The sequence below is a fragment of the Tyto alba genome, unplaced genomic scaffold, assembly GCF_018691265.1.
Source record: "Tyto alba isolate M040663 unplaced genomic scaffold, T.alba_DEE_v4.0 Super-Scaffold_14, whole genome shotgun sequence".
Taxonomy (NCBI): Eukaryota; Metazoa; Chordata; class Aves; order Strigiformes; family Tytonidae; genus Tyto; species Tyto alba.
In genome coordinates this window covers 621490-635829 of record NW_024881276.1, presented here as the reverse complement: position 1 = coordinate 635829, position 14340 = coordinate 621490, and the positions used below count along the sequence as shown (strand labels likewise).

Sequence of the window (14340 nt, the reverse complement as noted above, 5' to 3'; positions counted from 1 at the left end):
CGCAGAAGCTGCAGGAAGCACAGCCAAGAGCAGAGGGGCAGCATGGGATGCGCCCAACACAGGGCTGAAGTGTGGAGGCTGCCAGCTCTTCCACTTGAGCAGCGCAGTAACCAGTTTGGAGCAGGACGCTGCAGTAACCAGGTCGGAGCAGCACGCTGCAGTAACCAGTTCTGAGCAGCACGCTGCAGTAACCAGTTCGGAGCGGCACGCTGCAGTAACCAGTTCTGAGCAGCACGCTGCAGTAACCAGTTCTGAGCGGCACGCTGCAGTAACCAGTTCTGAGCAGCACGCTGCAGTAACCAGTTCTGAGCGGCACGCTGCAGTAACCAGGTTAGAGCAGCGCGCTGCAGTAACCAGTTCGGAGCGGCACGCTGCAGTAACCAGTTCTGAGCAGCACGCTGCAGTAACCAGTTCTGAGCGGCACGCTGCAGTAACCAGGTTAGAGCAGCACGCTGCAGTAACCAGTTCTGAGCGGCACGCTGCAGTAACCGGTCCGGAGCAGCACGCTGCAGTAACCAGTTCGGAGCAGCACGCTGCAGTAACCAGTTCTGAGCGGCACGCTGCAGTAACCAGGTCTGAGCAGCACGCTGCAGTAACCAGTTCTGAGCGGCACGCTGCAGTAAGCAGTTCTGAGCAGCACGCTGCAGTAAGCAGTCCGGAGCAGCACGCTGCAGTAACCAGTTCTGAGCGGCACGCTGCAGTAACCAGGTCTGAGCAGCACGCTGCAGTAACCAGTTCGGAGCGGCACGCTGCAGTAACCAGGTCTGAGCAGCACGCTGCAGTAACCAGTTCTGAGCGGCACGCTGCAGTAACCAGTTCTGAGCAGCACGCTGCAGTAACCAGTTCTGAGCGGCACGCTGCAGTAACCAGTTCTGAGCAGCACGCTGCAGTAACCAGTTCGGAGCAGCACGCTGCAGTAATCAGTTCTGAGCGGCACGCTGCAGTAACCAGTTCGGAGCAGCGCGCTGCAGTAACCAGTTCTGAGCGGCACGCTGCAGTAAGCAGTTCTGAGCGGCACGCTGCAGTAACCAGTACTGAGCGGCACGCTGCAGTAACCAGTTCTGAGCGGCACGCTGCAGTAACCAGTTCTGAGCAGCACGCTGCAGTAACCAGTTCGGAGCAGCACGCTGCAGTAACCAGTTCGGAGCAGCACGCTGCAGTAACCAGTTCTGAGCAGCACGCTGCAGTAACCAGTTCGGAGCAGCACGCTGCAGTAACCAGTTCTGAGCGGCACGCTGCAGTAACCAGTTCTGAGCGGCACGCTGCAGTAACCAGTTCGGAGCGGCACGCTGCAGTAAGCAGTTCTGAGCGGCACGCTGCAGTAACCAGTACTGAGCGGCACGCTGCAGTAACCAGTTCTGAGCAGCACGCTGCAGTAACCAGTTCGGAGCAGCACGCTGCAGTAACCAGTTCTGAGCGGCACGCTGCAGTAAGCAGTTCTGAGCGGCACGCTGCAGTAACCAGTTCGGAGCGGCACGCTGCAGTAACCAGGTCAGAGCAGCACGCTGCAGTAACCAGTTCTGAGCAGCACGCTGCAGTAACCAGTTCTGAGCGGCACGCTGCAGTAACCAGTTCTGAGCAGCACGCTGCAGTAAGCAGTTCTGAGCGGCACGCTGCAGTAACCAGGTCTGAGCAGCACGCTGCAGTAACCAATTCGGAGCAGCACGCTGCAGTAACCAGTTCTGAGCGGCACGCTGCAGTAACCGGTCCGGAGCAGCACGCTGCAGTAACCAGGTCGGAGCAGCACGCTGCAGTAACCAGTTCTGAGCGGCACGCTGCAGTAACCAGTTCTGAGCAGCACGCTGCAGTAACCAGTTCTGAGCGGCACGCTGCAGTAACCAGTTCTGAGCAGCACGCTGCAGTAAGCAGTTCTGAGCGGCACGCTGCAGTAACTAGTTCTGAGCAGCACGCTGCAGTAACCAGTTCTGAGCGGCACGCTGCAGTAACCAGTTCTGAGCGGCACGCTGCAGTAACCGGTCCGGAGCAGCACGCTGCAGTAACCAGGTCGGAGCAGCACGCTGCAGTAACCAGTTCTGAGCGGCACGCTGCAGTAACCAGTTCTGAGCAGCACGCTGCAGTAACCAGTTTGGAGCAGCACGCTGCAGTAACTAGTTCTGAGCAGCACGCTGCAGTAACCAGTTCAGAGCAGCACGCTGCAGTAACCAGGTCGGAGCAGCACGCTGCAGTAACCAGTTCAGAGCAGCACGCTGCAGTAACCAGTTCTGAGCAGCACGCTGCAGTAACCAGTTCTGATCGGCACGCTGCAGTAACCAGTTCAGAGCAGCACGCTGCAGTAACCAGTTCTGAGCAGAACGCTGCAGTAACCAGGTCGGAGCAGCACGCTGCAGTAACCAGTTCTGATCGGCACGCTGCAGTAACCAGTTCAGAGCAGCACGCTGCAGTAACCGGTCCGGAGCAGCACGCTGCAGTAAGCAGTCCGGAGCAGCACGCTGCAGTAACCAGGTCGGAGCAGCACGCTGCAGTAACCAGGTCAGAGCAGCACGCTGCAGTAACCAGTTCGGAGCAGCACGCTGCAGTAAGCAGGTCAGAGCAGCACGCTGCAGTAACCGGTCCGGAGCAGCACGCTGCAGTAACCAGGTCGGAGCAGCACGCTGCAGTAACCAGTTCGGAGCAGCACGCTGCAGTAACCAGATCTGAGCAGCACGCTGCAGTAACCGGTCCGGAGCAGCACGCTGCAGTAACCAGGTCAGAGCAGCACGCTGCAGTAAGCAGGTTGGAGCAGCGCGCTGCAGTAACCGGTCCGGAGCAGCACGCTGCAGTAACCAGTTCTGAGCAGCACGCTGCAGTAACCAGGTCGGAGCGGCACGCTGCAGTAACCAGTCCGGAGCAGCACGCTGCAGTAACCAGGTCGGAGCAGCACGCTGCAGTAACCAGTTCTGAGCGGCACGCTGCAGTAACCAGTTCTGAGCAGCACGCTGCAGTAACCAGGTCGGAGTAGCACGCTGCAGTAACCAGTTCGGAGCGGCACGCTGCAGTAACCAGTTCTGAGCAGCACGCTGCAGTAACTAGTTCTGAGCAGCACGCTGCAGTAACCAGGTCTGAGCAGCACGCTGCAGTAACCAGTTCTGAGCGGCACGCTGCAGTAACCAGTTCTGAGCAGCACGCTGCAGTAACCAGTTCGGAGCAGCACGCTGCAGTAACCGGTCCGGAGTAGCACGCTGCAGTAACCAGTTCTGAGCAGCACGCTGCAGTAACCAGGTCGGAGCAGCACGCTGCAGTAAGCAGGTCGGAGCAGCACGCTGCAGTAACCAGTTCTGATCGGCACGCTGCAGTAACCAGTTCTGAGCAGCACGCTGCAGTAACCAGTTCGGAGCGGCACGCTGCAGTAACCAGTTCTGAGCAGCACGCTGCAGTAACCAGTTCGGAGCAGCACGCTGCAGTAATCAGTTCTGAGCGGCACGCTGCAGTAACCAGTTCGGAGCAGCGCGCTGCAGTAACCAGTTCTGAGCGGCACGCTGCAGTAAGCAGTTCTGAGCGGCACGCTGCAGTAACCAGTTCGGAGCGGCACGCTGCAGTAAGCAGTTCTGAGCGGCACGCTGCAGTAACCAGTACTGAGCGGCACGCTGCAGTAACCAGTTCTGAGCAGCACGCTGCAGTAACCAGTTCGGAGCAGCACGCTGCAGTAACCAGTTCTGAGCGGCACGCTGCAGTAAGCAGTTCTGAGCGGCACGCTGCAGTAACCAGTTCGGAGCGGCACGCTGCAGTAACCAGGTCAGAGCAGCACGCTGCAGTAACCAGTTCTGAGCAGCACGCTGCAGTAACCAGTTCTGAGCGGCACGCTGCAGTAACCAGTTCTGAGCGGCACGCTGCAGTAAGCAGTTCTGAGCGGCACGCTGCAGTAACCAGGTCTGAGCAGCACGCTGCAGTAACCAATTCGGAGCAGCACGCTGCAGTAACCAGTTCTGAGCAGAACGCTGCAGTAACCAGTTCAGAGCAGCACGCTGCAGTAACCGGTCCGGAGCAGCACGCTGCAGTAAGCAGTCCGGAGCAGCACGCTGCAGTAACCAGGTCGGAGCAGCACGCTGCAGTAACCAGTTCGGAGCAGCACGCTGCAGTAAGCAGGTCAGAGCAGCACGCTGCAGTAACCGGTCCGGAGCAGCACGCTGCAGTAACCAGGTCAGAGCAGCACGCTGCAGTAACCAGGTCGGAGCAGCACGCTGCAGTAACCAGATCTGAGCAGCACGCTGCAGTAACCGGTCCGGAGCAGCACGCTGCAGTAACCAGGTCAGAGCAGCACGCTGCAGTAACCAGGTCGGAGCAGCACGCTGCAGTAACCAGTTCTGAGCAGCACGCTGCAGTAACCAGGTCGGAGCGGCACGCTGCAGTAACCAGTCCGGAGCAGCACGCTGCAGTAACCAGGTCGGAGCAGCACGCTGCAGTAACCAGTTCTGAGCGGCACGCTGCAGTAACCAGTTCTGAGCAGCACGCTGCAGTAACCAGTTCGGAGCAGCACGCTGCAGTAACCGGTCCGGAGTAGCACGCTGCAGTAACCAGTTCTGAGCAGCACGCTGCAGTAACCAGGTCGGAGCAGCACGCTGCAGTAAGCAGGTCGGAGCAGCACGCTGCAGTAACCAGTTCTGATCGGCACGCTGCAGTAACCAGTTCTGAGCAGCACGCTGCAGTAACCAGTTCTGATCGGCACGCTGCAGTAACCAGTTCAGAGCAGCACGCTGCAGTAACCAGTTCTGAGCAGAACGCTGCAGTAACCAGGTCGGAGCAGCACGCTGCAGTAACCAGTTCTGATCGGCACGCTGCAGTAACCAGTTCAGAGCAGCACGCTGCAGTAACCAGTTCGGAGCAGCACGCTGCAGTAACCAGTTCGGAGCAGCACGCTGCAGTAAGCAGTCCGGAGCAGCACGCTGCAGTAAGCAGGTCGGAGCAGCACGCTGCAGTAACCAGATCTGAGCAGCACGCTGCAGTAACCGGTCCGGAGCAGCACGCTGCAGTAACCAGGTTGGAGCAGCACGCTGCAGTAACCAGGTCAGAGCAGCACGCTGCAGTAACCAGGTCGGAGCAGCACGCTGCAGTAACCAGTTCGGAGCAGCACGCTGCAGTAACCAGTTCGGAGCAGCACGCTGCAGTAACCAGGTCGGAGCAGCACGCTGCAGTAACCAGTTCTGAGCAGCACGCTGCAGTAACCAGGTCGGAGCAGCACGCTGCAGTAACCAGTTCTGAGCGGCACGCTGCAGTAACCAGTTCTGAGCAGCACGCTGCAGTAACCAGTTCTGAGCAGCACGCTGCAGTAACCAGGTCGGAGCAGCACGCTGCAGTAACCGGTCCGGAGCAGCACGCTGCAGTAACCGGTCCGGAGCAGCACGCTGCAGTAACCAGGTCAGAGCAGCACGCTGCAGTAACCAGGTCGGAGCAGCACGCTGCAGTAAGCAGGTCGGAGCAGCACGCTGCAGTAACCAGTTCTGATCGGCACGCTGCAGTAACCAGTTCTGAGCAGCACGCTGCAGTAACCAGTTCGGAGCGGCACGCTGCAGTAACCAGTTCTGAGCAGCACGCTGCAGTAACCAGTTCGGAGCAGCACGCTGCAGTAATCAGTTCTGAGCGGCACGCTGCAGTAACCAGTTCGGAGCAGCGCGCTGCAGTAACCAGTTCTGAGCGGCACGCTGCAGTAAGCAGTTCTGAGCGGCACGCTGCAGTAACCATTACTGAGCGGCACGCTGCAGTAACCAGTTCTGAGCAGCACGCTGCAGTAACCAGTTCGGAGCAGCACGCTGCAGTAACCAGTTCTGAGCGGCACGCTGCAGTAAGCAGTTCTGAGCGGCACGCTGCAGTAACCAGTTCGGAGCGGCACGCTGCAGTAACCAGGTCAGAGCAGCACGCTGCAGTAACCAGTTCTGAGCAGCACGCTGCAGTAACCAGTTCTGAGCGGCACGCTGCAGTAACCAGTTCTGAGCGGCACGCTGCAGTAAGCAGTTCTGAGCGGCACGCTGCAGTAACCAGGTCTGAGCAGCACGCTGCAGTAACCAATTCGGAGCAGCACGCTGCAGTAACCAGTTCTGAGCGGCACGCTGCAGTAACCAGTTCTGAGCGGCACGCTGCAGTAACCGGTCCGGAGCAGCACGCTGCAGTAACCAGGTCGGAGCAGCACGCTGCAGTAACCAGTTCTGAGCAGCACGCTGCAGTAACCAGTTCTGAGCAGCACGCTGCAGTAACCAGTTTGGAGCAGCACGCTGCAGTAACTAGTTCTGAGCAGCACGCTGCAGTAACCAGTTCAGAGCAGCACGCTGCAGTAACCAGGTCGGAGCAGCACGCTGCAGTAACCAGTTCAGAGCAGCACGCTGCAGTAACCAGTTCTGAGCAGCACGCTGCAGTAACCAGTTCTGATCGGCACGCTGCAGTAACCAGTTCAGAGCAGCACGCTGCAGTAACCAGTTCTGAGCAGAACGCTGCAGTAACCAGGTCGGAGCAGCACGCTGCAGTAATCAGTTCTGAGCGGCACGCTGCAGTAACCAGTTCTGATCGGCACGCTGCAGTAACCAGTTCAGAGCAGCACGCTGCAGTAACCGGTCCGGAGCAGCACGCTGCAGTAAGCAGTCCGGAGCAGCACGCTGCAGTAACCAGGTCGGAGCAGCACGCTGCAGTAACCAGTTCGGAGCAGCACGCTGCAGTAAGCAGGTCAGAGCAGCACGCTGCAGTAACCGGTCCGGAGCAGCACGCTGCAGTAACCAGGTCAGAGCAGCACGCTGCAGTAACCAGATCTGAGCAGCACGCTGCAGTAACCGGTCCGGAGCAGCACGCTGCAGTAACCAGGTCAGAGCAGCACGCTGCAGTAACCAGGTCGGAGCAGCACGCTGCAGTAACCAGTTCTGAGCAGCACGCTGCAGTAACCAGGTCGGAGCGGCACGCTGCAGTAACCAGTCCGGAGCAGCACGCTGCAGTAACCAGGTCGGAGCAGCACGCTGCAGTAACCAGTTCTGAGCGGCACGCTGCAGTAACCAGTTCTGAGCAGCACGCTGCAGTAACCAGGTCGGAGTAGCACGCTGCAGTAACCAGTTCGGAGCGGCACGCTGCAGTAACCAGTTCTGAGCAGCACGCTGCAGTAACTAGTTCTGAGCAGCACGCTGCAGTAACCAGGTCTGAGCAGCACGCTGCAGTAACCAGTTCTGAGCGGCACGCTGCAGTAACCAGTTCTGAGCAGCACGCTGCAGTAACCAGTTCGGAGCAGCACGCTGCAGTAACCGGTCCGGAGTAGCACGCTGCAGTAACCAGTTCTGAGCAGCACGCTGCAGTAACCAGGTCGGAGCAGCACGCTGCAGTAAGCAGGTCGGAGCAGCACGCTGCAGTAACCAGTTCTGATCGGCACGCTGCAGTAACCAGTTCTGAGCAGCACGCTGCAGTAACCAGTTCGGAGCGGCACGCTGCAGTAACCAGTTCTGAGCAGCACGCTGCAGTAACCAGTTCGGAGCAGCACGCTGCAGTAATCAGTTCTGAGCGGCACGCTGCAGTAACCAGTTCAGAGCAGCACGCTGCAGTAACCAGTTCTGAGCAGAACGCTGCAGTAACCAGGTCGGAGCAGCACGCTGCAGTAACCAGTTCTGATCGGCACGCTGCAGTAACCAGGTCGGAGCAGCACGCTGCAGTAACCAGTTCGGAGCAGCACGCTGCAGTAACCGGTCCGGAGCAGCACGCTGCAGTAAGCAGTCCGGAGCAGCACGCTGCAGTAAGCAGGTCGGAGCAGCACGCTGCAGTAAGCAGATCTGAGCAGCACGCTGCAGTAACCGGTCCGGAGCAGCACGCTGCAGTAACCAGGTTGGAGCAGCACGCTGCAGTAACCAGGTCAGAGCAGCACGCTGCAGTAACCAGGTCGGAGCAGCACGCTGCAGTAACCAGTTCGGAGCAGCACGCTGCAGTAACCAGTTCGGAGCAGCACGCTGCAGTAACCAGGTCGGAGCAGCACGCTGCAGTAACCAGTTCTGAGCAGCACGCTGCAGTAACCAGTTCTGAGCAGCACGCTGCAGTAACCAGGTCGGAGCAGCACGCTGCAGTAACCAGTTCTGAGCGGCACGCTGCAGTAACCAGTTCTGAGCAGCACGCTGCAGTAACCAGTTCTGAGCAGCACGCTGCAGTAACCAGGTCGGAGCAGCACGCTGCAGTAACCAGGTCAGAGCAGCACGCTGCAGTAAGCAGGTTGGAGCAGCGCGCTGCAGTAACCGGTCCGGAGCAGCACGCTGCAGTAACCAGGTCGGAGCAGCACGCTGCAGTAACCAGTTCTGAGCGGCACGCTGCAGTAACCAGTTCTGAGCAGCACGCTGCAGTAACCAGTTCTGAGCAGCACGCTGCAGTAACCAGGTCGGAGCAGCACGCTGCAGTAACCAGGTCAGAGCAGCACGCTGCAGTAAGCAGGTTGGAGCAGCGCGCTGCAGTAACCGGTCCGGAGCAGCACGCTGCAGTAACCAGGTCAGAGCAGCACGCTGCAGTAACCGGTCCGGAGCAGCACGCTGCAGTAACCAGGTCGGAGCAGCACGCTGCAGTAACCAGGTCAGAGCAGCATGCTGCAGTAAGCAGGTTGGAGCAGCACGCTGCAGTAAGCAGTCCGGAGCAGCGCGCTGCACAGCCGGGCTCAGAGTGGCGGCACGTGCGGGCGCGGCGGGTTCCTTGCCCACGCCCGTGAGCACACGCACCGTGTCTCGCTCCGCGTGCTCGCGGGACGCCAGGCTCTTTCCTCGCCCAGCCCGGGCCCGTGGCCACTCAGCCAGCCTGCGGCAGGCCTGCTACGCGTCGGTCGCCCTGTTTTTAGGGACAAGTGAAGAGCAGGTGCAGGAATGTCCTGCCTTAAAACAACCCCAGCTGGCTGTCGGGAAAATGTTGCAATGCAGTGCTGCTGCACAAGCTGTTCTATCAGCTCGGTCCCCTGTATGGCCCCAGCCCAGGGCTGCAAGCACAGTCAACTGAATAGAGCATCAATAAAATGTTGTAACAAAGGTAATGATGGGCCTGACAGTTCAAAGGATGTTGATGCATGAGAAACTGGCCCTTAGCTACCGAAGCGATGGGAGATCTATCATTGTGGCTACTAAGAACTGAGACGTACAGAACTGGAGGTAATCGCCCTTGAAGACTAAAAGAAAGAAGAAACAAAACAACAAAGTGGTCGGACTCCAGAACAAGATGTGAAACCCACTGTCAAGATAATAATGACTGATAAAGTATAATTCTGTGTATTTTGGATTAGGTAATGCTTTGTAGGTGCATAAATACATGTATGCGAACTCATGTAAGCTGTCACTCTCTGCGGAGGTGACCCAACGCTGCTGGACCTGAATTAATCCTAGAGTAACCCACGACGGAGTTCGAGTCTCCTTTAACTCTGGCCAGGCACTTTGAATTTCCCAAGCCTCCACTGTTGGCTCCTGCTGGAGACAAAGTTCTCCAGTGGTCACAGCCCACAGGCGAATTTCTGTTTGCAGCCTTTCTCTCCATGGTGTATCTGAAAGCACTGTAAAACCACAGACAGACTCACCTGTTCTGAATCTGACAAACATGTCGAGCACATAGATGATATCAGAGCCATAATCCAAGAACAGCCACAACTTAATGTAGTCGACTTGTAGCTCATCAAAGCAGGCTCTAAAGAAACAAAGATACAAAAAAAAAAATATTATACCAACGGCATAAGGAGAATACTTGTGACGTGAGTCCTACCAGCATGTTAGTGCACATTACTGGCACTGAAAAATTACAGACAGCGTATGTCCATGCCTAGCCATCTGCACACTGGAGCTGTGTCTAAACAGACACTAGGATGTTTCAGAATTCAAAGGTGTTCAGGGCAGGAACAAAACTCAAACAGATACATGCCCCACAAGGTCACTTAGGGAGGAATACACACACCCCTGCAAACAAACAGGCACCAGATTTCATGGGATACACATCTCCATTAAGATAATTCCCAAATACAAGATTTGTTTCCGAGCTGCCAGCCCTCTTCACCCCTCCCTGCCGTCTGGCCCAGCCTAAGTGAACGATTCCCACAGCGCTCTACTGCTTTGACTCGAACCGATTTCCACGTTTTACGAGGGCAAATAAATACTCGAGTAGAATCCTCCAGCCCTCCCAGCAGCTATGGCTGCGTGACATTAACTCAAGGTGAGCCAGAACTGCTCACGCCCCTCCCCTCTGTTCCCAGCGGGGCGAGTGGAAGCCCCCTCCCTGGCTAGCCGCGGGCGCGGGCGCGGTGGCCCAGGCACGCCTCTGCTGCTGGCCAGCGGGTGGCCCGCACAGGCCACAGCCAGCGCCCCTGGGGCTGCTCCCCGCCAGTCGCAGCACGCGGGTTGTGGACAGGAAGGTAAACCGAAACGTTGGCCGAGTATTCCCAGCGGCAGGCACAGCACATGGCCCTGTTAGTCTGCTAGGTGAGCCACCCGAAAAACGCCTCCGGGAGGGAAGAGGATGATTTACACGAGAAACAGAATGAGACGCTAAACTTGAAACCTAAAATTATTATTAACTTAAATCCATACCTGCACACTATCATACACCAGTTGTAGAACACGGGTGCTGCAATTATGGTCAGCCAGTTGTAGTAAATATTGCTCGAAGGATCTATCACAAGGATTTCTTTTTTCTTCCTGGAAAGTAAAAAGCACAGATTTACACTGGAAATGCAATGAAGTGACCTGCCGGATCTCCCTCTTCTGGAGGCTGCTCATCTCATGGTGAGCTCACAGCTGCCTAACAAGAGAAAGTATCCACGCAGGCAGCTCCAGCTGGATACCAAATATTAGCTTCATCCCATCTGACGTGCTGCATTTGTTTGCTTGACTCAACTTTGGAAAAAGTAAGTACGAGTGGAAAGAAAAACACAGACATTCATATTGCCTAGGCTGAAAACCACTGCCCTTCTGCATACGACTCTCACGGAAAAAGAAGTAAAACGTTAAAGGTTTCTTATTATCACTCCAGAGAGAAGGCTATGGTCCATTGCTAGAGAAAGAGCCTTCCTTTTGCAGATTAATTTTGATGGTTTTGGAAAATCCTATTATGGAAATGACCGTATAAGCACACGTTTAAACAAGTAAAACACATATGTATTCAAATGCATGTTTATACAAGTGAAGACTCTGTGTGTACACACACCTATGTAGTGTGTGACCAGAACTAAAATGTGTTCTTATGTAAAAGCAAACTTCACACATTCACAGTCCTGGCTCCCTAGGCCCCACAACAATGAAGGGATGCTAAAGAAAGCGTACAGGAATTTAAAGAAGATCTAAAGAACATCATGGCTAATGGCACATGTAGAGTGTGCTCCGAAGAGCCCCTCCCCAGCACGAGAAAGGCTGCTATGGAATAGCCAGCAACTAGGCATGTCGTACATAACCAGAGGGCACACCTGTCAGTGGGCCGTGCCCAGCTACAGAAGTTACTCCAACAGTAACACGTGATAGAGAGCTGTGAACTGTGTAACGGTGTGGGGAGCACGAGACCGGGCAGTGCTCGGATGTGCATTCGTCTGACTTCTCCTAATCTCCAAGAACGTAAATATATTAAAACGTAATGATAATTTCTTTCATATCTGCGTGTATTTCTGGCATTATCCCTCCTGAATCTCCAGATCATAACGTTTGTAAAGGAAGCAGCTTTAATCCAAGAAGTATTTACTCTGCCATTTTCACAACAGGCTTTGGGCCATTTCTTCTAAAAAACTGGTCACCGCCTCAAAACCGGTGACCATGAAATACGGTCTTCCTATGACAGAGTATACCACCTTCTACACATTAAAACACTTATTTTCTTTGCTGAAATGTTTTAAAATGCTTCTGGCTACTGCAAAGCTCAGGCTCTCACTACACAGTAATTGAAGCCAAAAGAGAATCCTTAGAACAAAGGCTCTGATTAAGAAAGTCAAGCTCTTGAGATCAAGCGAACTCCACCTGGAAGTGATTCCTAACTGCATGTCCCCATGCCTACACAGCACACGCCACCATATACATACAAACAAACTTGCAGTTTATTACTCTAACACACTCCTTAACTGTGAAGTCCACTCAAATGCATTCTCTTTTTATCTGCCATCATTGGTATTTTTCATTACTAGTAATACTGCATTGTACTACGTTTGGGTCAGCTTTGGGGGAACAAAACAAGAGCAGGGTCCATTTCTGTCCAAAGCATTCAAATGAAATGAAATGAAAAGCATTCATTTTGCTGCAGAAATACAGCATCTCCTACTCAGCAAACTTTAGTGATCACTAGTAATCAACTGCACCACATTAAGCAATTAAATATGCTAGCCAGTGTAATAACTAAATGTATTAGTACATCTGTAATTTTCTAGATGTAAGATTTCCGCTCTTTGTCCAAACCAGACTTTTGGTTCATCTGCTCTGAATCACTATGAACATTCTGGAAGAATGAAAAGACTGTGCAGATCTGCAAAGCAGGCTGCTATTCTAAAATGCCTTCATAATAAAAAAATGATCTTCAACAGCAAATAAAAGTGACCAGAGGTAGCTGAATTCCCTTTTACTGACATAGGAAGCTGGTCGTGACAGGTCTAAACACAGGTCTTAAAGCTGCAACATGTTTGTTGAGCAGTTGCACCTTTACAAAGGGGAAAACGTATTAAAGATTTGACAGGCTAACATTCTGCAGCCTAGAGAACAACAATTGTCATGGAAGTGTTACGAAGAAATGCTATACCATGCTCTGTAGTGCAGGAGGTGTGTTACAAGCACACATTCATTCTTTATACTTACTCCTCTTGTTTTTTATCATCTTTTTTGTCATCTTTCTTTTCCTCTTTCTTCTCCTCTTTTTTCTCCTCTTTAGCCTCTTTGGTTTCTTCCTTTTTGCTGTACAACATAATGGAAGGCTTAGCAATATTACCAATATTTTAGCTGTTAAGGGAGAGGGTGGATGCTAAGGTACAGGAAACTAGACTAGGCTGCAGACAGAGTAGGGCAGGGCTTCTTAGTGGAACCATTCATCCAACTGGTAAAAATGGTTTAGAGGCTGAGGCCTCTCAAACGGACACCACCACACCATTCCACCAGGGAATCAGCTGGCTGATTCTGTGCATTAGTCACCGTGCTTTGCTGACCTTTCCAGACATCAGTATATCAGGCTGATTTTAATTAAATGCTTCCAGTTCATTTCATTCTTTAGAACTCAGGCATCTAAAAGGAAATCTATCAGATGATAATAGAATGTGAAATGGCTTAAAAAAAGTCAACATTCTTTGCATATCCAAAACCTCACAGTGACTGTCTGAAGCTTTAATGGTAATTAAATGAAATGAGGCCGAATTTCCTCTCACAGTTCTTTAAAACCAACATGGCTATAATTAATTAATTACCTCTGGCTTCAACAATTGCCTTGGAGAAGAATCCCAGTCAATGTGTGAACAAAAGCAGCAAATGTAAAGAGGTGTGTCTCATTTAACTACATAGTAGTCATTTTGTAAATGCTTTATAGTCAAAATGATTAAGCTAACCTATTTAAGATCTCTACAGTAGAGACCGACTCTATCTATCAGATAGTCCATACCTCATAGTCCATATCCACAAGATGACTTGTGCCCTAAAGGCATTTTTTTTCTTTCCATCAACTATAAAGGAAGAATGGACTGCCTACTTCATATTTCTGTGTCTATGTTTGGTCAGAGGAGCCGTGACCGAGCTGCTCTGCCTGTATTCAGTTGTCACTATATTCAAAGGCTGAGCATTAAACATGAAGTTCCATCCTTGCTAAAACCAGTGGGAATTTTTCCTAGACTTAATGGAATCATGACTGTCCCCAGGTTTATCAATTGCTTTTCATGTAACAAAGTAAAATATGGACCATTTAATATAATTATATCCTACTGTTTCATAGTATCCAGCACAGACCCAAGCTGCAAGATTTAATTCCAGGTAGGGATTTCCATACTGTTCCAAGGGTCTACAGCCTTTAGCTCAGATCTAAAGATGGATCTAACTTCCCCCCATTCTTAGGTTTGTCTGAACAGAAGAGTCTTCAGCTATGTTGACTTATGCAGGTAGCCCATGCGTCCCCTTCAAAACTGCAGAAAGTTAATGTCTTTCCTAAGATTCTGTCAATACTTAATCTAAGACCTAAATGTGCTACATGCATTGGTCAAGAATCACGTAAGCTGAAGAATGGCACTCATTTGCACAAGCAGAAAATCCATCACCTAGATCTCCCTGGTTTGTATTTGAAATGTCTTTATTCCTTGAAGCAAAAGGTGTCCTCTTCGGTTAGACGGAAAAGCCTGAGTGCTCCTGACGCTCCGGCGTACGTGGATAACACACAGAAACATAACTCTCCACACATAAGGTCAGGTTCGGATAAAAGCCATGGACTGCT

The 14340-nt window shown here is 53.3% G+C and overlaps 1 protein-coding gene across 3 annotated transcripts in view; it reads right to left on the bottom strand.

The window, feature by feature from the left end:
- CNGA3 (cyclic nucleotide gated channel subunit alpha 3) overlaps positions 1-14340 on the bottom strand; it is a 44764-nt gene that overhangs the window by 6094 nt on the left and 24330 nt on the right. For all 3 annotated transcript variants that reach the window (XM_042789018.1, XM_042789019.1, XM_042789020.1), the window contains 2 exons: positions 10494-10601; positions 9494-9600 (listed from right to left, as the gene is read on the bottom strand). In XM_042789018.1, the coding sequence (XP_042644952.1) occupies positions 9494-9600; positions 10494-10601 (215 nt within the window). The remainder of the gene's footprint in view (positions 1-9493; positions 9601-10493; positions 10602-14340) is intronic.